Below are 24142 nucleotides of genomic sequence, written 5' to 3' on the forward strand. Positions count from 1 at the left end.
AAATAGGCCTTGTTTAGTGTTTCTATCCAAATAGTATGCTTGAGTATTTCCTGGGTAGTTAATTATGTAGGCCTTTTCAAAAGAGGATTTCAGTCTTCATTTTATATGTGATCAGATCTTTAAAAAAAACTATTACCAAATTTCACTTTAATACTAAATTTGTGTATCTGAACTTGAGTTCATTGGCTTTAATCATAAATCATGTAATGAACAGTTCATCCATTTTAAGACCAAGAGCCAAAAACCCCAGCCAACTGCTGTGGCCATTTTTTTGCATTCCTGTGTCTCATATTTAAAATAACTAAAGTGACTAAAGACAAAGAAAAGTAGATTAGTCCCTAAGTAAATTTTATGAGTTTGAAAGTTCTCTTAGGTGATGTGGGGTCTATGACTACCGTCAAGACAGATGCCCGTCAACGTCACACGCTCACGTGGATGTGCTGATGTCACTGGCGAAAATAACACGTCCCCTCCCCCCCCCCAACATACACTATACAAAAGCATGAGTGAAACACTAGGCTGTGGCCGAAAACTGACATTCTCTTTATCTCGGTCTCGGGGGTGAGTCTGACTACCAAGCACATAGAATTTTTATTTTGCAAGATCAGGAATGTTACCCTGAACCTGTAACTGTCACATTTGCTTTGTTCTTGGGCTTTGCGTCTCTGACACTACAGGAGTGTTTGAAACGGGCGATGTATGATGATGCTGAGCTGAACCACATGTCTCTGCATATTAGAAAGTTCTGTGAGGACCAACCTGTCTCCCCCTTTGGTTTATTTAGAAGACTTGCACTATCTGCCAGATGCTGCTTCCTAACCAGTGCAGCTATGCGTCCCACCAGAGAATCCACCAGCACAAATCTCCCTACACCTGCCCCGAGTGCGGGGCCATCTGCAGGTCGGTGCACTTCCAGACACACGTCACCAAGAACTGCCTGCACTACACGCGGAGAGTTGGTTTTCGGTCAGTATATTGTTCCTTACCTGCGAGTAAAGCTTGTTCGCTGCTAACCGGTTGCACAGCGCTTGGATGGTCTGTGCTCGTACCATTCAGGGTCATGCAGTGGTACCTCGATTAACAAGCCCCTGGAGTCCCCACCAGGCCCACAGCTATGGCGCCTGCCCTCCTGCCGCAGGTGTGGCTTTGACAATGATGGACCTTTGGGGCTACTCCAGCCTGCTGTCTGCAGCCTCACCCCTCAGGAATCCCAGGCATCCCTGTACCTCTGCATTAGGACTCTAATCAAAGCAAGGGGTGTGAGGGCCTTTGGTCCTGTTGAAGGAGCAGGTCTGTGTGTCCAGCAGCAGGAGCCTTCGAGCAACTGTTGATTGATTTCTCCTTCTCCTCTACCACCTGCCCCAGGCCTCACTGGCCTCTGGGGACAGCCCTTTAAAGAGCCTCCCTGAGATTCTCGCTGATCCTCGGGCAAATCCAGCATTAATTCAGCGAACATCAGAACTGGGCACCTCCCCAAATGCATTCATTCCTGGGCTTTCCTGTTTTGGCCTGGTGAAGGGCCAACCAGTGGTGCAGTGTCTTTGTTAATGGAGGTATTACTGTACTGTGTGGTTCTCTTAACTTGGGTTTGGTTGCCTGGTAGCTTAAATTTAGACTGTTAGTAGTGTTTTTTTTGTTTTTTTTTTCACTTGTCATACAGTGTTTCATAAAAATGAAGTCTGGTTGGTATGATTTGATAGTTTTATTTCAGCTAAATTTAGGTTATGGCATCATGGTCCTGATTCCAGGGTGGCGCTGTCTGTTTTTCTGACACTGAAAGAGACTTGTTTCATTTTACCTCACACCCCCAGCCTGTACTGACTGGAGCAGAGTGCACCCCAGTAGAGGACCTGTGGTTTGGAAATTGAGGAACCAGAGGCTTGGGGCCAGTTCTACCGCTGGCCCTGCGGTGACTAGAGTCCCTCTCTGTGCTGCCACCGTGTGCCACGTGAGGCTGGTGTGATGCCTCCCCCCGGGTGTCAGGAAGGAGGGTGTCAGCGCGTGCTAAGTGCTTCCTGGGGTGCTACCCATCATGGGCTCCCTGGACTCTGAAATCCAGGCACGGGCATCTTTGGTTCTTATTCCATGTTTTGCAACAATTATTACTAGACTTTTTAATAATAGAAAGTAGTTCTAGGTGAAGCCATGTTGTCCTCAGATACTTATTTTATTTTTCTAATAAAATGAAAGTAAACTTGGCCTGCGGTGGCTGAAGGAAGCACGACTTAAGGCTAGCTGCTGCTGGACTTTCTGAACTGGGTCAGGAGCGCTGCAGACGGGCCAGAGTGATCAACTCACTGGAAAAGCTCACTCCCACCCACCCTTTTTTCCCTCTCCACATTCACAGATTTGCTTAAATTTGACTCTTTGAGTTTATTTAAATTTTGGTGTTTCATGGAGGCTTCCCCCCCAGTCTTGAGGCTTGAAAGAGCTGTAAAATATTTACTGCTTTAGATGAAAACAGTCTGCCCCTGCTGTCTCAGAACACGTTTTCATCTAGTATCTGATGAGGCGCGGCAGCCGGGCCTTGCCACGCTCCCCTCGGATTTGGCCCTGTGCTGGATCTTTCTCAGTTTGCTTTAGCCGAGGAGTCTGAGTGAGCTCCTGCCTTTGTCTCCTCCCAGTTCTCTGGCTCCTCCTGTCTCTGCCTGGTCCTGCTGCGCTTCCCAGATACTGCCGGGGTCACTTCTAGCTCCTGCTTAATTTGGCAAAAGTCAGATGTTCCTCAGAAATTTCCTGCTTTCGGTATTTCTACCTGCATCTTGAAAGGGGAATTATGGCATTGTGTACTGTCAGCATTTTTTTTTTAAAGTTAAAAAGAACACTTGATCGATCTCAAGAATACAAAGGACTTCAGGTATATTAAATATTTATTACTAGATTGCAGTTTGAGAAGCATTGGGATGCCGTCGGAACTGTGCAGATTCTGCCTTCTGCCGTCTGTCTCTGATTCCTTCCTGGCCTCTGGATCCTGAACCCTGTCTTCCACCTATAAGCAGATAGTTTATCGTTTCCTCTCTTCAGTTCTTCTGAAATTCTCGGCTTTGTTTTCTCAGTTAAGGAGGGTTTCCCTGGGCCTCAGGGATGCTGTGTGGACCAAACCCTGGCAGCCTTGGGATCACATCCCATCCTGCCTCGGGCTTGCGATCAGGTCTCCCCTCGCTCCACGAGGCTTTGGAGAACAGCCCTTCATCCCTCCTTGGACATTCGCCTTCTGAACCCCACCAATGAGGGGGAAAATCTTTTGATTATGATTCATGGTATAGAGGATTCTTTAGTTAGTGACTCAATTGTTGTTATTTTAAAAAATTTTTGTAGTGTTTCTCTTTCATAGGACTCATGGGCTGCTAGGGGTCAGAAGGATTTAAAAAAAACGACCTAGTCCGACTCTTCCCATTCTGTAAATGAGAAACCAACCCACAAAAAGGATCACAAACTTCTACAAGACAATCAGGTTCAAGTTAAGCCAACATACCTTTTTATGCTCGGGTAGCTTTTTGCCTGAAGTAATAGCTCAAGTAGAAAGGATAGAGGAGCTTTCATGTCCTTCTGTTGGTATTTTGCACTTTGAATGCCTGTGCTGCTGAGCACTACATCGTAAGTCACTGGAAACTTACCTTTTATTTGCATGTCTGTATTAACGCGATTGCATTCATTATGACTTTAATCAAATGCTGGCTGAGCGTAAAGTGGCATGCTTTAGAGAACACACCGCTCAGAGTGTGCCTGTCCTCTGGGTGATTCTGGAAGCACAGTCACAAGTGTGGAAGGGAGACGCTACGAAGTGTCTTAGGTTCACGTACAAGGCCCTGAGCACGGTCTCCGGAAGGCAGGCCTGGCCCGCAGACCTCTTCCCCAGGTCAGCTCTCACCTGTCAGGCGTCCTAAAGGTGTGTCTGTCAGTGCCTGGGAGCCTGCAGAGACCCCCCCTGCTTTGTTCTCAGATGAGAACAAAGAGCCGTGCAGTCTCAAGTGGATGTGCTTACTGCTGCTGAGCCTTGCTTGAGAAAGATGACGCTGGGGAGAGTGGAGCTTTGTTTGAAGTTTCTTTCTGTCAGACTAGATTTGGATGACAATGGGCTAAGAAAATTGCTAGAAACCTGAAAAGAGGTTAGCTAGAGAGGCAGTTTTCAGAAGTTTGCAATTCATATCACTTTTTAAATGAATTCAAGTGCACTAAAATCTCTTTTCATGGAGAACATCACGGTGGTTGACCTCCTCCACCTGACGGGCCCTCTAGCCTCCAGGGAACCGATGGTGCTGGGTTCCCAGCGTTGGTGCCCAGGGCACAGTAGCTGTGGCTGGGCACCGAGCTTGCTTCTCCTCCTGGTGACAGCCTGAGCGGCGGGAGGATCCTGTCACCAGGAGCTGCCTCGTAGGTATCTGGGAAGGGTAGGAACTTCAGGTGCAGCCTGTGGGTCTTCCCAAGAGCCTGGGGCCGCTGGGTCCAGGGCAGGGTTGTCCTGGGGTGCGGTAGGGCGCCCACCACCCTCTGGCCTCGCTGCCTTTTTGAGTCTGCACCTTCATTCCTGGAAACTTTATAAAGGTGCTCAGAAATCAGGCTGTTTGAGCTTTTATATGCCATGGGATCTTCCTTCCTGGATGCATGAAAGTCATTTGATCTGTTACCAATAGGAAAAGAACAAGACACACTTTCAAAAAGCCATTAGGAACTTAGAGCTACAACATGTGCTCTTTGCCCAGTTTGACGCCGCCCACTGCCGGCGGGCTCGTGCTAATGGCCTGCGTTTGTTCCTCACAGGTGCGTCCACTGCAACGTCGTGTACTCTGACGTGGCCGCCTTGAAGTCGCACATCCAGGGCTCGCACTGTGAGGTCTTCTACAAGTGTCCTATCTGTCCCATGGCGTTTAAGTCGGCCCCAAGCACACATTCTCATGCCTACACCCAGCATCCGGGCATCAAGATAGGAGAGCCAAAGTAAGTCACCCCGCCTTTTTAAAAAATATTTTTAAATTTATGCATACAGAACTGGGGTACAGGCCAGAGGTGCAGGGGTGGTGAGAGGCTTCACCAGAGACAGAACGGGGAGCAGAACAGGCTGACTGACGAAGTACACTGCTGAGGGGAGCAGCGGGGAGACAGGAGGGGTCTGCTGTGCCATGTGGGTCACTCCCTGGCCAGGGATCGAACTCGAGGTGAAGTGGCTGCAGTATGCTTCCGCGTGCTGCACGTGAACCCGTCGCGCTACCAGGGAGGGCCCCACCTGCCTTTAGACTCTCCGTTAGTGATTCCGAGGAGGAGGCAGTGCTGTGGCCAGAACTCGGTCGCCCTGCTGACGCTGCTCGCTGCAGAGCCCGCTCCCGGCTGGCCGAGACTGTCAGTTCCACCAGGTGAAGTCTCTTCCACCAGGAGTGTCACTTGCTGTTCATGCTCCTGTCATCGGACTTTGCCAAACCAGTGAACATTTGCCAAGAAAGTCACAGGACAGTCGTACACTTAGCTTTAAACTTTCCCAGCTTCTTTCCTACAGAAGACCCTTTGCATGGTAGCACTTTGAGCAGTCCACTGAAGATCCAGTCACAGGATTTAACTTCATAGCCAGCTCACGTCCTTGCTCATTAAAGAAAACTTTCACTTTTGCCTTAATCTGGCTCTTAAATTTGTCAGTCTTTTCTCTCTTGGGTCTTCGGCCGTGAAGTGTCACTTCAGGAGGCTGTTGGGAGCGGCGTGCCCACAGCCCTGCAGGGGGGTGACTCAGCAAAGAGAAGGGGGCTGCAGAGCCAGAATGTTGCTCCCTGGCACCTGCCACCCCCCCTAACCCCGGACTGGAACGCCCTCAGTTTGTCTCAACCTCTGCGTTCTCCCCTCTAAAGGGAGGGTAATGCTTACCGGTGTGTGAGGGTGAGACGGGCTGGGCCCGAGTGAGCAGCACAGTGGCCCCCACTGTGTGTGGGGGGCGTCTACGTGGGCTGCACCCCAGCTTCCCTTCCCGCCTGCCGCATGCACTCTGCCTCAGGTGCACTGGGCTAAGTTCGCTTTATTCCTGTTTTGTTGATGGTGGGCGATATCGGGCCATCGTGGAAGCCAGGGCTGCTGTCCAGGCCTAGAGGTGTTTCTGCCCTTAACGCCATGATCGAGGCGTATCAGAGAGCAGGTGTGCAGGCACACACGTTCTGTGTATCGGGGGGTGTTTTCAACAGAACATTGTCAGTGTTGGCTCTGTTTACTACACATCTGTGATAAAATGGGATTTGAGTCTCATAGAACCTTTACTCTGATCTTCAGAGATGCTCAAGATGAAACAAATCAAATTGGGGGACCCCTGTACAATTTGGTGTCTTGACTCCAAGGATGGATGTTAGTAAGTTCCAGTGAACGTGCTCCGTGTTCACACAGTTCCCCTGCTGGACACGGGCACGGCCTCCTCCCCGCCCCCGTCAGTAGTTCTGGTGTGGTTCTGTATTCACTGAAATATGCGTGAAATCGGGAACAGGAGTAGTTGCGTGGGAATACAGGCCAGTTCATGATCAAAATAAGCTAAGAAGACTATATTCCTTACATGTGAATAATACCTAGGGGGAAATGATCCCAATGTTTCTTATCTTAATTTGTGTGTGTGTTTAACTACATTGTTCTTTAACAAAGACCAAAAGTAAAGATGGACATTAGCTACTCTGTTTTAAACTACAAAGCTAAAAGCATCTTACAAACAAACTGCGACAGTACTCCAGAGCCAGTGAGTTTCAGCTGACAGCTTTATTCAGGCCATTCACTGGCTGGATGAGGCCCAGCGTCCGCCTGGCTGTGGCCACAGGTGCTGCTCCGTGGCCTGCCCGGGGCCCCCTCCCTCCCGCTGTGGCTCCGGCTGGCGGAGATCTTCCTTCTCGAGCCACACTGGGAGGCCAGGTGTTCTGACCCCAGAACCTTCTTTTTGGCTGCAAACCCGGGGCTGTGCTGACTCGCCGGGGCTAATTCAGGAGCCCCCTCGCAGCGGACTCTAAGGAGGTGACATCCCTTGCGAGTGTTGTCTGAGCACGTAGTGATACCTAGGACTTGGCAGTGATTTACATGAACTTCTCAAGATCCATGTAAAAACCCCTCCTCCCCCCTCTCTTCAGAGAATATAGGGAAGTGTGAAGCTGTACCCATGAGTCTGGCAGTCCCAGTTCCTCAATTTGAAAAGCATGACCCGAGCGCTGTGTTGAACAGACGTTCGTGATGTTCGCCGAGTGCCAGGCACCGTCCCGGCATTTCGTTTCTGGTTCTCCAGTGTGAAGGTCAGGCATGCTCCCCTCCCGTCTGCGGGGAAACCTGAAACACCTTTTCCTCTCTCCCGGGCACTTCGAGATCATGCTGAGTTTCCGTCACTGGATTTGGAGGTGCTGCAGCTCTGTGTCTGTTTCTCGCGTGTCCTCGACATCATCAGCAGTCGTTTCTTTGTCCCCTGGCACCTCCTTTCTTTTGGCCACATTTGCATGTATTTAAGTAAAGAAACGAGAACTTCGGCATGAAGAATCGTACAAGAGGCCGTTTATGAACAAGTTCTAAGGAATAAAACACAAAATAATAACAGCAGTGCAGGAGAGGACCGTGGGGGCGGGAGAAGCTGACTTTGAACCACGGCTGGAGTTCACGTCACCCCAAGCAGTTTCTCTCACCTCCGGCGTCTGATCTCCCATCTGCAATTTCGCTGATGGAGCCATGAGGATTGGGGGGGCCAAGCGATGCTGGGGATCGTGCTTCGTGCCTCCTTGGCCCATGTGTTGGTAATGCAGGAGATTCGTGGTGTGTTTTCAGAGCTTTGAATCCTTTGTGTTTACGTTTATGTCAAGGGTTGCCCTCTGTTCTGGGCGGTGTGGTGGTTGGAAGTTGGCTCTGCCTCGGTGTGAACGTTTTAGCTTTCTGTTCCTTCTCCCCGCCTCCCCTCACCTTTTCTGTGCGCCCCCACTTGTGTGATTACCCTGCTGCTCTCAGTCTTGCATACAGAGCGAAGACGGACCTTGAGGCTGGTTCACCCCCGGCGCCTTCCCTCCCCTCTGCCAGGCACTGGCCAGGCGCATTCCCGTTATAGTTGTGGAGTTTGCTCCAGCGCCATGTCCCGTCCCTGTGTGTCTCCTCACAGAGCACGGTGCCTTTATGTTGGCTCTTTTAAATATTAGCGCCAATTTAAAATCGATACATACTGTTTTCTATACTGCAGATATTTTGGAATAAGGGGGCACCATGACAGATGCGCTCGCGTAAGTCCTGCTTCTCCCCCGAAGTTGGCCATGGACCCATCAACACCAGGGAGCCCTACCCAGCAGGAAGGGGTGCCGACTGTGTTAGTGTCCAATTCATAGATCCCATTAACATCTCTCCAATAGTTGAGACAGAGCTGCTTTCTTTTTACGATTTATTTACTTATGCATACAGAACTAGGGTACAGGCCAGAGGTGCAGGGGCTGTGAGAAGACTCACCAGAGACAGAGTGGGGAGCAGAACAGGCTGACTGATGAAGCACACTGCTGAGGGGAGCAGCGGGCGGGTCAGGAGAGGTCTGCCGCGCCATGTGGGTCAGCTCTCTGGCCGGGGATCGAACTCGTGCATAAGAGGCTGTGTGGTGCTGTGCTGATACCTGTTGCACCACCAGGGAGGGCCCAGAGCTTTTTGTTTTTAAATCCTTTCTGGTCTGGAATCCTATCCAGGAGCACGATTTACACTGAGTTGCTGAGTCTCAGCTTCCTCCACCTGGAGCAGTTGCTTTGTGTCTCCCAGCTCATGGCCCCACCCCCAGGCCTCACTGCTTTCTTGTCTTCTCAAGTCACATTGCGGCAAGCATGTGACCTCCCGGTGACCACTCGAGTCCACTGGTGTCAGACCTTTCCACCCACAATCACCACTTAACCCCTTCCTATCTGTTACCATTTTGTGGTTGACATTCTATCACTGGACCAGCAGCCTGTTCCCCACAAGATACGTTATAACCTGTTTGCACTTTCTATCTGTTGAGTAGATGCAACATAGCAAGACAACCAGAACCCGTCCCCAAAGGAAGATGGCAGGTGCAAAATGAGCAAAGCCTTTTTCCATGAACTATTGGCTGAAAATGTAAGGTTACAGAGTTCAGAGAAAATTCTTAGCCTTGCTAGAAAATCTTAGTTCTTTTTTTTTCTTCTTACTGTGACACGCTGGCTGTAGGAAAACCAGGAAATGTATAGATAAGCAAAGCAATGGGAACAACCATGTGTTATCGTCCAATAGGGAGGATGGTGGCTCCATGCACCTCTATTTCTATCCCTCACCCCTTAAAAATAGATGGGGTTACATATACCTCTGTTTTGTTACCTGTTGCTTAAATTTTCATGAGAATCTTCCACTGTCTTTGCTGTGTAATAATTGGGGGGGGGGGAACATTGTGTTACACTTGGAAGTTGTTGAAGACACATCATGGTGTGTCACCTTGGAGCTGTTAAGTCCCCTAAACCCTGTCTGATACACACACACACCCGAGTGTGCCCTATGCTCACACAACATGTCAAGACATGGCAGAAACATGTGTCACTCAGACCATTATGTACACACCTGCGGAAAAAGTCACCTCTGTGGTTTTGACAGACACACAACCTTGTGAAGGTTACGTGAGACACGCTCCCTTACGGCCCTGATCGGCACAAGATCTTCCTCTCCCGTGTTGCTGTAGAAATGTCACCTTGGCTTTTTTCTGTCTTTCAGTTTCTCTCTTACCCTTTCCCAGGCTGCTCAGTAGCTTTCTGTACATCTCTGTCCATGGGTCTTCAGAGGAGACATGGAGGCCCGAGGCCCCTGGCAGGACCAGGGTGACAGGGAGCAGTTACTGCAGGGGACCTGTGGCAGGGGTGTCTGCGAGTGACCCTCCAGCCCACCGGAGGCCTAGGCTGGGGTTCTTCTCATCCCGACTGCACTTCCAGCCTCAGAGGCCACGTTGATGCATAGCGTGGGGACAGTGGGGGACTGTTCAGCAGGTTGGATCTGCTGGGCCGGGGCAGGGGCTGCTCAGAGAAACGCCCTAGAGGCCAGGCTGGTGTGGGGTGACAGCCGGCAGTTCAGGCCATCTAAAGCACACTGGATACTGCGTGTAGAAACTGCGGTATTTTTGGACGTCCATGTGTAATAGTTTTCTGGCATAGGGTTTCCTGTGTAAAGAATGGTTAAAGAAATGTTGCTGTTCCAGCATAAAATTGTGACTAACTCTAGATACTGGACAAGTAACAGCTTATTCTGGCATTGGAGTTGAGTGAGCCTACTTAGGTCATGAATCAAGTTCTTCTTCAAACTAAGGTACCACCATTAAGCTACATGTGTCCTATAAATGTCCCTCAAAAAAAAAAGGTTGGGTGCTTTTGTCCAGCGTTCAATCGACTAATGAGTGAAGTCCTTATAAAAATGTCAGCGGTAGATCTGTACAGCGGTGTTAATTTGGGCTGCTGAGCAGATGTGGGTCGTGCATCTTTACCCAAAGTGTTAAGAGCGATCTGCATTTGACTGATGCCAGTTGCTTTCCAACATCAATTCCAAAGCTGTTGTGTACGATTTACCTTGTTTGCATATTCTCACTGCTTTTTGCCTCCTGGTTTCTTGAGATGTGAAGTGGCAGTTGCATTGCCTTGGAGACGAGGGTTGACTGATGTTTTCATGCACTTGTTGTGTTTTAGAATAATATATAAGTGTTCCATGTGCGACACGGTATTCACCCTGCAAACACTGCTGTATCGTCACTTTGACCAACACATCGAAAACCAGAAGGTGTCCGTCTTCAAGTGTCCAGACTGTTCTCTTTTATATGCACAGAAGCAACTCATGATGGACCACATCAAGGTGTGTGCGCACCGCGTGCCCTTTTAGTGAAATGCACGTTCGTTCATCGTGCAGAGTCAAGGCTGAGCTGCAGATGCCACAGCCACGGTTGCTGGGGTGGGATGTGGCCAGCAGTTTACCACAGGCGGTCGCGTTCTCTGATGGAGGGTGCTCTTTATTCCTGCCCCTGTTCTGCGTGCCATGAAAGACCAATGCGAAGTAACAAATGCATGCCCCGGTTTTAAAAGAGTAATAAAATAATAGAACTCTGGTCTTTCTGCAAGTGAAAATAACGACTGTGAAGTTTTGGGGTTTTTTTTTTTTTTTTGAGAAGTTGATACTGTGTGAGATACAAATATAGTTAGGGACTGTGCTGAATTTTGTTAATTTGTATAAATATGGGGGTGCTTAGAAAAATGTTTTTGCTCATGAGATTATGTAATCCCTGACATTTGCATTCTATTTGATGTCTCTAGACCTTTCTGTGTCCCCCCACCCCTGTCAGGTTGCATATTAAGTGACCATGAAATATCCAGGACACTGCAGTGTTTGGCACTTGCTGGGTGTCCAGGTAACGAAATGGATAAAGCGTGTGGTATGGACGAGCCACTGTAACCCCCAGACGGGCTCCTGAATCTCTGCAGCCTGTTAAGCTCCCTTGGGACAGTCGTCCTGGCCCCTTAACTGTGCACTGCGCTCAGTTAAGCATTTTCCTCGTGTGATTAGGAGACAGTATCCATCGGCTCTTAGAGGTGAAAGTGACTTGACTTCTGAACAGAGAAGCAACAGGTCCAGTGCTGTCATGAGCTCAGTCTCTCTCTGAACTTCTCCCTTTTTTAACATTATAGCGCAGGAAAGGTCAGTTCAGAGACTGAATGATCTTGACATTAACTAGTTAACGAACAACCAGGAAAAAGTAAAAACTGCTACTAGGAACATAGGGATACTGGAATTAGACCTCCATGTTTTTAGCATATATGGGAGGTGGGGCTGGGGGAAGAAAAAAGGAAAATTGCTTTGGAGACTTCTAAGGTGTTTGCTTTCCGGAGCTCCTTTTACACCTGGAGCGATCAGCCGCGGGCCCCCCGCGGCATGCAGCGGGCGAAGAGAGAGGCCCGTTCAGTAACTGTTCTGCGCGGAGGCACGCGGCATGGGCTGACTTGCCTGACGGCAGTGTGTGTGCTTGTAGCACACTACCGTAGCTGCTCTCCACAGCTCGGTGTTCCGGTGCCATCTCAAGTCAAATCTGAGACCCTGCAAATTTGAGTTGAAGATTGCCGTTGTGGCTGTTATGCAATAACAGTAATCAAACAGCTGGGCAATTTAACAGGCTTTTTGGGCTTCTATCTAGTTCATGAGTCTGGTGATCTGGGGGTGGGATGTAAGGAAATTAAAATCACCCACCCTCAACCTAAAATCTCACAAGTACTTGAAAAGACGGCAGGGGAGGAGAAAGGCTTGATGTTAATACATTGGCCTTACGTACTTGGTAAAGTTGAACACCTGCCAGTATATTCATCTATTTAAATGTTTCCAGGTAGGAGCAGTAAAATGTCCTGCCCCAGCCTGGTCTGGTACAGGGAGGACTTAACTATGATAACTGGGGAACACAGAGTGCCAGGAGTAATTTGGACTCAATACAGAAGTCTGTCTTCAAAGAATATTAAAATGATACAAGCAAATAAGCTTTAAAAAATTATTTAGGACTAGAAACACAGCAACTCAAATTCCATCTCCTTGTCTTTCCTTTTAAGTATATATATTTTGTGTAGGTTTCCTTCTTGGTATTTTGACAGATGCTTCTGACGAATCTACCATTGTTCCCACGGGCTTTCGTTTAGTGGTGTGATCTGTGACGGACATTTCTTTTCGTAACACAGTCTATGCACGGAACGTTGAAAAGCATTGAAGGACCTCCAAACCTGGGAATAAACTTACCTTTGAGCATCAAGCCTGCAACTCAGAATTCAGCAAATCAAAACAAAGAGGACACCAGATCCATGAATGGGAAAGAGAAATTGGAGAAGAAATCGCCCTCTCCTGTCAAGAAATCCATGGAATCCAAGAAACTGACCAGTCCTGGGTGGACGTGTTGGGAGTGTGACCGCCTGTTCACCCAGCGGGACGTTTACATTTCCCACGTGAGGAAGGAGCACGGGAAGGTGAGTTAGGCGGGCAGGCCCTGCCCCGCCGGGTGCTCGCCAGTCTGACGGCAGTGGGGGGCGGGGGTCTCCGTGTCCCCGGACCTCGACGTCATGAGGGCGCGGCCCTTTCCAGAGACTTCCAGCCGTGATCTGGGATCTTGTGTGTGAGTGACCTCCATGTGGGCTCCCCAGACTTGTCTGCCAGTCTTCAGCTGCAGCAGCCAGGACGCTAAGAACAGGGTGACCCAAAGTTAAAACTGTCTGATTCTGCCTCAGTCCTGTGACTGAGGAGGGGAAGGAGGAGAGCGGGAAGGGGGTGTCGTGAAAGCTGCTGGTGGCTTTGTGGCGGCTGTGATTTTCTCCTGAGCCTGGTTGTGGGTCAGGGGCCCCATCCTCAGACTGCCCGGGAGAAACTCACTGAACAGTCCTCAGAAAGCCAAGTGGCAGCATGAGCAGCTTTTTCATTTAAAACGATACGTACGTATCTCCTGTTGATAAAAGCCTTTGCGGTCCCCGCCGTAGATTTACTAAAACGAGTCAGAGTATCATTTAATACAGTTTGTTCAGATCAGGAGCCAGAGTCTGCAGTTGCGCCCAGCTGTGTGCAGCCTAAACACTCTCGTTCGAAACCGCCCTCCCTCCGTTCTGTTTTATTTCTTGACGTGCTGTCGACTTGCTGGCAGAATGGGCCGTGTGTCCTGCAGCTGGCAGTTCTGGCTTCGGGCATTTGGTTCCTCCTGATGTTTCTTAGGGAACAGGGAGGGGAGGGTGGCAGAAGGGGCATTGGCATGAGGGGTTGGCGGGTGTGAGTGGCGCCTGTCTACCTCTGGAAGAGAAAGATGTGACCCAACGTGAAGATGAAATGAAAGAAACAACTTTTCTGTATCCCACAATTAGGAAAGATCCAGGTTGATCCCCCCCCCCCCCCCCGTGAGAGCAGGCGGGGCAGTGTCCTAGTGTCTCACACCCCGAGGCACTGTCGCCTGCTCGTCCCAGTGTTTGTGGCCCCCGGCTCAGTGCGTGAGTTCGGCTTCACTTCAGATGTGGAGGAACCGTCTTACTGCTCTGACTTAAGCCAGCAAAAACCGAATAGTTACCTGTATTGGAGTCGTGGTAATTACTGCCAGAAAAGCGTGTCGAATTCAGTACTTTTCAGTGTTTGTCACCTCACTTACCTGTAGGAAGCGAACATGCTTCACCTGCTGGCATCCAGGTGGGGTGGACTCACCTTGCTCGTTGCTCATAGTGATCACAAATTGCAAAAGGATTTTTTAAAAAAAATATTAGAGTCCTTTTTGTTTTTTAAGACTTATTTATACATATAGAACTGGGGTACAGGCCAGAGGTGCAGGGGGGTGATTCACCAGAGACAGAGCGGGGAACAGAACAGGGCGACTGATGAAGTACACTGCTGAGGGGAGCAGCGGGCGGGTCAGGAGAGGTCTGCCGCGCCATGTGGGTCACCTCTGGGGTGGGGATCCAACTCGTGCTGAAGCAGCAGCCAGCTGCTCCTTAACCCACTGCACCACCAGGGTGGGCCACAAAAGGATGCTTTAATTACATTTGGCTGACTCCACTCGATCCAGCACCTCTTCATTAAAAAGAATTAGCTGGTAACAGCATATGTATGGCGTTAGCAGCGCATGGCTACCTACCTCGGTGGTCTCCGCTTCCGGCTCCCTAACCGGCCGGGCGCTGTGCAGCATTCACTGTGAACACGCGGTCCCGGCCGCTCCTGGCTCATCTGCTGTGTGAACGTGCTGCCGCTGTTCTCCAGAGCCTGATGGGCTCGTTCTGGGAACAGTCTTTTTTTTTTTTGGCATCCGAACTGGATCTCACAGATGTAAAAACAGGAGCAGGCTTTAGTAATTCCCTCCTAGTCCAGAACTTACATTTCTTCTGTATTTGAGATTCCTTGGGCCATCTCAAGATCTTTTTCCCCCTTTTTTTCTTTTTGAACAAGAGGCTGTAGTTTGCACATCTGTCAGATACTGAGTGGATCTGCACTACAAGAGGAGGAGACAGCCCTGGGGCATCCCGGGCCAGCTGACCTTGAACCCTTGGGGTCTCGGCAGGACCGCAGCGGGGAGCCCGTCTGAGCTCGAGGGTGTACATTGGCCCGCCGCGCCCGCGCTCACCACGGAGGACGTGTGTGGCTCAGTGGGGTTTTAGGGTGAGCTTTGAAGCTGTTGAGACTCTGCCTTGGGAGTGAGGCCCCTCAGATTGGGTTACAGTTTCAGGTCTGTTTGCTGAACTTGCTGATGAACCACAGGGAGGCGGGCAGGGGAGGAAGAAGCTGGTGACGTGAGAAGAACCGTGGGAAATCCAGGCTGCAGGCTGGGGTCCGCCAGGCGGACTGGGACCCCACCCCACGCCCCAGCCCCGCCACGGGGGTCCTGGGCGCCTTCCCCTTCCTCCCGGGTCAGAGCAGCCTGGCACGGCCGGGCCGGCTCCAGCTCTCCTGTGCTCTCTCGCTTGTCTGCCGCCGCCCCCGGCCGAGCAGGCGTCTTGCCGTCCGCCCTCCGCCGCCTGCCAGCAGCCGCCCTCGCGCCGCCCCCTCCTCCTCCTCGGCACAGCCCACTTTGCTGGCGACCCTGCTGCTGTCCCTCGTGTCCAGGCTGGCTCCAGGCTGGCTCGCTTGTCCCGCGGGCCTCGCCAACCGCGGTTCCTCCGGCGCCTCCCCCGGGTCTCCCGTGTTGCCAGAGCACCCATTCGCTTTCTGTCCTGGAAACACTGACCGCGCGCGCTCGCTGGGAAGCGCCAGCCCGGCAGCCTCGCTTGCGGCACGTGTGCAGATCGCGTCCAGATCTCTGCCTCCCGCTGCGCCATCTTGTCTGCGTTCCAGGCCCAAGAAACCACTTCCAAGCGTCTCAGCTTAACGAGAAGCCTCACTCCTCCTCACTCCTCCCCCGCCCTCTGTCCCCAGAAGTTGAGGTCTGCTGGGCTTGGTGACTCTCCTCCTGCCCAGCCCTCTCCTCCACCCTCCCTTTCATATCCTTTACTCATTGTCTTCCATCAGCGGCTGTCGATTCCACCTGGGTCATTGTTCTGCCTGTAGCCAGGAGGGTTTCCTAAAGTGGGGCTCTCCCTCCCCCCCAGCAAGGGCTCCCTCACAGTAGTCCAGTGCGCTCAGTGACCGCCCACCCCTGCTCTGGCCACATCCCAGGTGGAGCAGCTAGACAGACCCAGCCACCTTCAGTCTTGTCCACCCTGCGTGCTCAGCCGCCTCTGCACTCGCATTTTGGGGTGACACCCCGCTTGTCAGGCTGCACTTCTGTGGTGATCAGCTTCTCTTAGATCTTTATGTCTTAGCCGGACATCACTTCCTGCAGAAAGCTTTTCTTGGTCCCCCAGCCTCTTCCTGCAAGTTTCCATGGCGACACATACTTCCTTTCCACGCCTGCCCTTACCGCAGGGTGCCTTCATCCCTGGCTGCCACAGATGCTCAGTGTTTTCTTTCTCCTCTGTCCCCATCATGATCTTTGGGGGCTTCTTCCTCAAGCTCGTGCTAAGCTGATAAATGTTTCTTGAATTAATAGATCAAGTGCAAATTTGGAGGATGTCTAGTCCCTCTTAGACTTAACTTCCTCATCTTTCAAATAGGAGTGACACATGCATCCTGACCCACAGGGTCCTGTCTGCGGGACCCTAGAGGGGACTGCGTGGGAGGCTAGAGCAGTGAATGAAGTCTGTATTACGTGCGGAAGGGATCTGAAATTGCTTTCGCTGTTGCATGATTGTTGACTTCCCCCAGGCTTGAAGTTAATGTAAAGATTTATTTCATGGAGTTACCCAGTGAGAAATCACTATGACAGTACGTAAGTATTCTGAACCAGCGAGCTGTGACCATGTGCCTGATTCAGTCCTCTGTGCCTGCTAACAAATGTGTGTGCATAGAATAACTTTGTAATAACTTAGACACATTCTGCAACCACAATGCAGCCGTTACTTTAGTGTTATCATTATTTTGATAGCGTTTGGAGAAAAGATTTAAATTATAAGTAAACCCAGCTGGCATATGTTACAGAATTTACATCATGGTAATGCACTGCTTTTCTTTTTTAAGGCGTCCTTTTTTATTGGTTTCAATAATTCTTTCTAACCTTTCTTCCTTTCCTCAGTTCCCATCCAGAAAGCCTTTACTGATAGAAATACTTTGTATAGAATTCAAAATTAAATTAAGGACATTCAGTAGCTTTGTCTTCAAGGTTCAAAACATAGGTGCAGCTTTACTAGTTGTTTAGTAGCTAGTTGCTTTCTCTAATGCAAGTTATATTTTTGCTAATACTACTTCACTTCCAGTGGTTTTCTTCTCGTCCGGGCTCCCTCCTGCGCCCCACCCCAACCCCCCAATTTGTTCAGTACTTACATGTTGTTGTTAACTTGATAGTGAGATACCTCTGAAATTTTTTTCTGGCCAACATTCAATAAAAATTTACTAAAGGTGAAATGATTTAAAGAGCTAGGATTTGCTTCATCATGCTTTAGCCATTAAAAAAAAAAAAAATAGTTGGGCCCTCCCTGGTGGCGCAGCGGGTTAAAGCACAGCACTGAGAATATAAAGCTGCTTCCACATGAGTTCGATCCCCGCCTGCCCCGGAGGTGACCACATGGCGAGGCAGACCTCTCCTGACCCGCCCGCTGCTCCCCTCAGCAGTGTGCTTCGTCGATCTGCCTGTTCTGCTCCCCACTCTGTCTCTGGTGAAGCCTCTCGCCGCCCCCGAGCCTCTGGCCTGTACCCCAGTTCTGTATGCACTAATAAATCTTTAAAAAAAAAATCCTTCTTCTAAAAAAAAAAGAAAAATAGTTGAAGCAACTGCATTCAAAGAAAGCGATGAGTACAGAAATACTGAGAAACACTGTGCCTCGCGAGAACCCAGTGAAAACTGACGGCTTCTAAAGCCGGCGTCATTGCTGTGTTAGGAGCAGGCCCCGGCCTCCAACCCGTGTCCGCGTTGAGGTTGGGCTGCGCCTGCGTGGTCGTGTCCGGGTGTGGCTGATGCCTCCACGGGGCCTGCAGTCTCCCGCGTGGTCTCTTGCGTCTTGGGAGGGATCTTGTGTTGGCCACAGATGCACGCGAGGTGAGGTAGCAGATGGTCTCTGACCCTTAAAATCAGAAAGATGACCACATCCGTGCTGTCAGCCTGATGATTTTGCAAGCCCACCCTTGGAGAACCGTCAGGTGTAGGCTGTGTGGCAGTAAAATCTCGAAAGCACATAGGTTTCTTTTTTTATAATATGTTTATTTTTACATCATTTTGTACTTTTTTTCCCTTTCATCTCAATTGTAATCCCCGTAGGTTTCCCATCACCGAGTCACCCAAGCACATAGATTTTTATAGTGAAAGTTTGGCTTGCACACGCGCGCTTGCTGTGAGTTGGAGCTGTCCCTGGGGCGCAGTGACGGCACCGCCATCTCCATGCACGTGTCCCCGCAGTGGGTGTGACAGACGTGACGGGCTGTGCGCCCCGTGGGCCAGGAGGAGTCACGTGAGCAGCCAGCTGCAGGGAGCCGAGTGTGCCCAGGGCGGGTGGCAGCGCTGGCTCCTCGTGGGGTGCTCGGGTTCTTGTGCTGGTGGAGCCAGGTGCCCACATGCAGCCCTCAGCGTGGTGACCAGCCCGCAGGGCGCCTGGAGACGGCGGGGAGTAAGGCGGGTCCCGGGCACCCTGGTAACTGTCCTCAGGTAACTGTGTCCTTGAGGAAGCACAGGCGGGCGAAGCCCCACTTGCGGGCAGGAGCTGTTCCACAGGGCAGCTGTCGGCGGGGACCGGGAGGAAAAACCCTCAGGCCTGACCCTGGGCGCGGTGGCCCTGGGGGAGCGCACAGCGGCCCACTGCTGCTCCGGCAGCCTTTGGGTGGCTCTGGCACCAGCCCTCCTCTGGGAAAAGCATGTCTCTGCAGAGTGGGCAGGAGCAGGGGGAGGAGGTCGCTGGTGGTGGTGGCCGCGGTAGGGCGTCGCAGGGAGCAAGCCCGCTGGGCAGCCCGCTCCGCCCGCCCGTGCTGGGCGTGTGACCCGGGTGGGGACCGTCACACGACCGCCCCCCGCTGCCGTCTGGCCCCGGCTCACACCTTGTTGGGCAGCCCTGTTCCCCGCCACTCCGGGAGGGGCGGGCGGGCGACCCCGGGGCCAGTGCCGGACGCGGAGGGCCAGCACGCCCGCCTCTCCGGTGGGGTTGGTCCCAGGGGCCGGCCGTTGCCACTGAGTTTGCGGCCTCTCAGCGCACAGAGGGGCCCTGGGAGAGGGCGCTTGGTCGGTCTGCGCTTCCTGAGTCACCTCGGACACCAGAGCGAGGGGCCGGGAGAGGAGGGGAGGAAAGGGCGCGGTGGGGGGCCGGGGCGGCACCTGGAGCGAGTGTGCAAGTTTGGGGTGAGTTCTGCCAGCGTGGTGCTCGGCAGAGGCTGGCCACACACGCGACAGGGCAGAGTTGCCCCCTTCGTCTTCTGAGCTTCTTTAAAGATTCCGCCAGTCTTCTGACAGATGGAGTTTGTAGGAAACCCGTGCTCACCGGCGGCGTGTTTCCTGCCCTGCTCTGCTCAGCTGCCAGGGAAGGGCGGTCTCGCCCGGTTCCGTGCTTGGTGTAAGATGTGACTCAAAGCAAAGGGCGGATAAGTTGGAGTCTTAAACGGTGGCACATGGTGCGGGACATTCACGTCACCGGCGCTTTCATCAGTATGAGACATACTCAGTGGATTGGCTAGTGAGACAGATTTTTATTAAGATGCTTCATTATAATTTTATTATGTCTTAAAGGGTGGTAATTTCACATGTTCATTAACTTTTTTTTTTTTCTAAAGATTTGTTTATTTATGCACACAGAACTGGGGTTATGTGTGTCTGGGGCGGGTGGTGGTGAGAGGCTTCACCAGAGACAGAGTGGGGAGCAGAACAGGCCGACCAATGAAGCATACTGCTGAGGGGAGCAGCGGGCAGGTCAGGAGAGGTCTGCCGCACCATGTGGGTCACCTCTGGGGCGGGGATGGAACTCTGGGCTGCGGCCAGCTCGCAGTGCTGCGCCCTAACCTGTTGCGCCTCCAGGGAGGGCCCGAAGAAACCTTTTTTTTTTTTTTTTATTAAAGATTTATTTATTCGTGCATACAGAACTGGGGTATAGGCCAGAGATGCGGAGGGTGAGAGGCTTCACCAGAGACAGAGTGGGGAGCAGAACAGGCAGATCGACAAAGTACACTGCTGAGGGGAGCAGCGGGTGGGTCAGGAGAGGTCTGCCTCGCCATGTGGTCACCTCTGGGGCAGGCAGGGATCGAACTCATTCAGAAGTGGCTTAAGCTTCTCAGTGCTGTGCTTTAACCCGCTGCGCCGCCAGGGAGGGCCCCGAAGAAACCTTTTTAAGGAGACATTTTTCTGTCAACTCAACAGAGGTTTCTGGGAGCAAGGTCGAAGGGCTGTAGCCTGTACTTGCCAGAGATGCGTGCTGAAGAAACAACACTCGGCTGTATGGTGCCTCCTGTTGACGGCACACGCTTCCTGACAGCACGGTGGCGGGTCTGGCGTTAGCGGCTCATCCGCTGCTTGTTAATTACAGACACCCCAACAAAGCCCAAGCGATACCAGCGGGCAGCGTGTTTGGTCCGGTAGCGGCAGGCTTGTGGGTAGCCGTGGGCTCCAGCAAGTGTGCACACCACGCCACGCCGCGCCTGAGATGTGTCCCGACATTCACGGTGAGCGCCGGGGCTGCTGTGGTTTTGGAGATGAGGAAGGTGCTTCCTCCTGGGCTTGTCCTGTGTATCTTCCCAGGCTCAGGAGGTAGAGGCCCCTGACGCTGGGCTGGTGCTGTGGCCAGGTAGGAGAAATGACAGTCATTTTACAAGCCACAGAGGGTCGGTCAGAGCTGCAAGGTCTTCCTGGCCATGCGGGCTCAGGAACCTTAAGTTAGGCAGCAGGTGACCCCAAGGTCCCGCTTCACAGTGCGGTTGGGCCCCTTCAGCCCAGAGCCACTGCAGGTGGTGCCGACCCCTGCCTCAGAGCCGGGGCCTGTCCGCCTCTGCAGCCGGGTTCAGGTTTTTAGCTGTCACCCAGGTTACGAGTGGGAGCAAAACTGTAGTTTGGCAGAAGAGCCTGGAGCAAGGAGAAGATTCTTCCCAGACCATTAATTCCTCCCGTCCACACCACTGCAGAGCGGGAAGCCTGCTGGGGTGGGAGGAGGGGCAGGGGGCGCAGCTCTTCTGCTTGGCCCCTCAGAGCCAAGTATCACAAGCTGGAGGCGACGCCAGCGAGACGGGGAGCCCCGCAGTAGCACCGGGCCTGGGCAGGGGCTCCCCGGAATCGGCGGGCCAGCCTCACGTTGGGGTGCCGGTGTCTGCCCCGTCCTCACGTTGGGGTGCCGGTGTCTGCCCCGTCCTCACGTTGGGGTGCTGGGGCCGGACTGAGTTTTGATGTTAGCTTTTTAGGTATTTGTGCTTATTTGCTTTTTCATTAACTTTCTTACATTTGAGAAAAACACATTACTTTAGAAAGAATGATTAGTGTCTTTTCTCTTTGGATTTATAGAAATAATCAGGAAGATTCTCTGTAGGTCTTCAGACAGCACGTTTAAAAAATTTTTTTTTAATTCTGCAAGACTGCCTGTCCTTCATGAAATAGTAATTCTAGTTGTGTGGCGGGAGTAGGGGGTGGGGAATGGAACTAGTTTACAGTGAACTTTTCTCTTTAGATTGCCTTTTAATAAAAAAAAAAATGGCAACAAGATTGTATTACAAATCACCATAGAAGAAAAACCTTTCATCTGTTCCTCCCTCAAGGACTGGATTCTCTGAGCAGAAAAAATCATGCATATTCACATTTGGGTACCAAGGAGGCTTCGTAGACATGACAAACCATGATCATCAGAAGAACAGGTGCAAAGTGGAACCAGTTCCAGAAGAATTTGGCAGCAAAACTTATTTTCATATCACGAGGCCTGATGCCTGAAGGTCGCATCAGGGAACCTGCTGTTAGCGAGTTTCTCATGAATCGTGTGGGAGGGGGCAGGACTGGTCAGCGGATCTGGCCGGGGCCTGGCTAGGACCACACGTGCCCCTCCACCCCACAGCGCCCTGAGGGGGACTCCGTGACCGCTGGGGAGTGTGGGACAGCAGCTGCAGTCGGGGTCCCCTCCTGGGCTGGCTCACTTTCACCACGGTGGTTACCGTTCTGTGTTGTACTTAAGTCGTTTGATAGCACCAGAAAGCCAGAGTCTACTAGCCTGAAGGTTGGGAGGCTGGTGCTGCTGGTTGTTTGAAATGTGCACAGCCAAAGACAAACACACTCTGTTCATTTCAGAATTTTCAGCCACCTTGACCCAGCCCAGTGACTCACTGGTGGAGCTCAGGACGTTCTGAGCATGTCCTGTGAAAAGAAACCATCCCCTGACTTTATAGGCCTGGCTTGTTCTTACCTACATTTGTGACCAACCGTTCAACAGGCCTGCTTCTGAGTGATTGAGTCACATCTGTCCTCTAGCGGATGTGAGGCGCGTCTGAGTCTGGGTTACCGAGTCTGGGTCCCAGGCCGGCCACCTGATTTGGTAAGCAGTCTGTTGGCACACACCACTCATTTAGGTACCACTGTCTGCGGCCGCTTCTGAACTGCGGGGCAGACTTGAGTAGTTTCAATAGACTTTATGGCCTGCAAAGCCTGAAATATTTACTAGCTGGCCCTTTACCAAGGAAGTCTGCCAACCTCCAATCTAAGTTTATACCTTGTGTTTATATATTTCCACCAAACCACTCAATTTGTAAAAACTTGGATGGCTTAGTCCTCAAAAATTATTTTTCTTGGTGCTTTTACACCTAGGTAGTTGGGGTTTCCTGAGCTTTGTTCACCTGCCTGTCGATTGTTTGTGTGCCTCTGGCAGTGGCAAAACTGGCACTCAAACGTCTTGCCAGAGTGATGGTGTTAAGATCGCTCATGAGGACGGTAGAATTTAAGGCCCGCAGGATTGCAGGCCTCCTTTGGGGGGTCCTCTTTTCCCTCATCTTTCCCCATCCCCAGCGCCGCAGTGACCACCCTCCTGCCTGTCATGCTTGTGTTGGAAACACACATCTGTTTGTCAGGGGACAGTTGGAGGTCGTCGTGAGTTCTGAATTTGCTCACGTGCGATTCTCAGCCCTGAGATGCCCCAGGTGAGCAGAGAGAGCTGCAAAATGGAGAGTGTCTTGCGCATACCTCGGGCCCAGGCCTGACTCTCACGGGCCCACACTGAGTGTTAAGATTTCCCCCCGATTTCAGAGGGAAAGTGCTACCACTCACAGTACTCAGCCAGCTTCCACCTTCCGATGCCCACCTACAACTGCCGGCCTTCTCATGGCAAAGGACCAGGTGCTGCTGTACCAGCTATGCATTACTTCGCCAGGTAGCGTGTGCAGCGTGCTCTGTGCTCACTGCCTACTAGCAGGCTCCACGAGTTTGCGCCCCGACCTCTCATCACCAGAGACCCCATGGGTTCCGTCGCCCTGCCTCACACAGTGTAGTGGTGTCCCGAAGTTCTGTGTTGCAGCACAGCAGAATGGACCGTCTCGCATGGGCGCCCATCTGCAGCAGATTGCCACGTGGGTCCAGAAGCTTCTGCAGTTACCAGTGTGTGTTCTGGGCAGTCGCTGCTGTGGTATCATCCAGCCGCAGGCTCTGGGTTTTTCTTTTGCACAAGAAGTTTTCAATAGAGCTGGAGACGCTGTGTCTGCCTGGCCTGGGAGAGAATCACTCCCTGTCACCTGAATTTGTGTGTTTCTGGGCATGCCACTCCCATGAGAGGCTCTGCTTGCAGCTGCGAAGCGAGGCAGACTCCCCTGGGAACAGCAGTCTCGGGTGGGGGTGCCAATAGCTGACAGTCTGTGAGGACATGAGCCCCCGAACTCCTTGCAGGTCACCTGAAACAAACGCTCTCAAGACAAAAGACCCACGGGACCCTAGTTACGAGAACAAGAAATAGGTTGTGAGAAGCTGTGGCTTGGCTGCACAGACCCCTCCCCAGGTGAGGGGCTTCCCAGCAGGGGCCTTTGCTGAGAGGAACAGGTGCTTTCTTCCCTAAAGAGTGTGAAGAGGAAAGTATAAACTTGGGGGTAAATAAACGTGGGGTTGGCCATGTTTATTGCTGCTTTATTTACAATAGGAAAGACATGGAGTCGACCCAAATGCCCAAAAACAGATGACTAGATTAAAAAAAGACGTGGTAAATATGTCCACTGTGGAATATTACTCAGCAATCAAAAAAGATAAATTCATGTC

General features: G+C 51.6%; 1 protein-coding gene across 7 annotated transcripts in view; it reads left to right on the forward strand.

Moving 5' to 3' along the window:
• The window catches only part of ZNF532 (zinc finger protein 532), a 97984-nt gene that overhangs the window by 64804 nt on the left and 9038 nt on the right, over positions 1 to 24142 (forward strand). For all 7 annotated transcript variants that reach the window (XM_012725862.1, XM_012725861.1, XM_012725858.1 and 4 more), the window contains 4 exons: positions 785 to 966; positions 4762 to 4938; positions 10635 to 10797; positions 12657 to 12938. In XM_012725862.1, coding sequence (XP_012581316.1) covers positions 785 to 966; positions 4762 to 4938; positions 10635 to 10797; positions 12657 to 12938 — 804 coding nt within the window. The remainder of the gene's footprint in view (positions 1 to 784; positions 967 to 4761; positions 4939 to 10634; positions 10798 to 12656; positions 12939 to 24142) is intronic.

Source organism: Condylura cristata, unplaced genomic scaffold, assembly GCF_000260355.1.
Source record: "Condylura cristata isolate star-nosed mole 26May11 unplaced genomic scaffold, ConCri1.0 scaffold00016, whole genome shotgun sequence".
Lineage (NCBI taxonomy): Eukaryota > Metazoa > Chordata > Mammalia > Eulipotyphla > Talpidae > Condylura > Condylura cristata.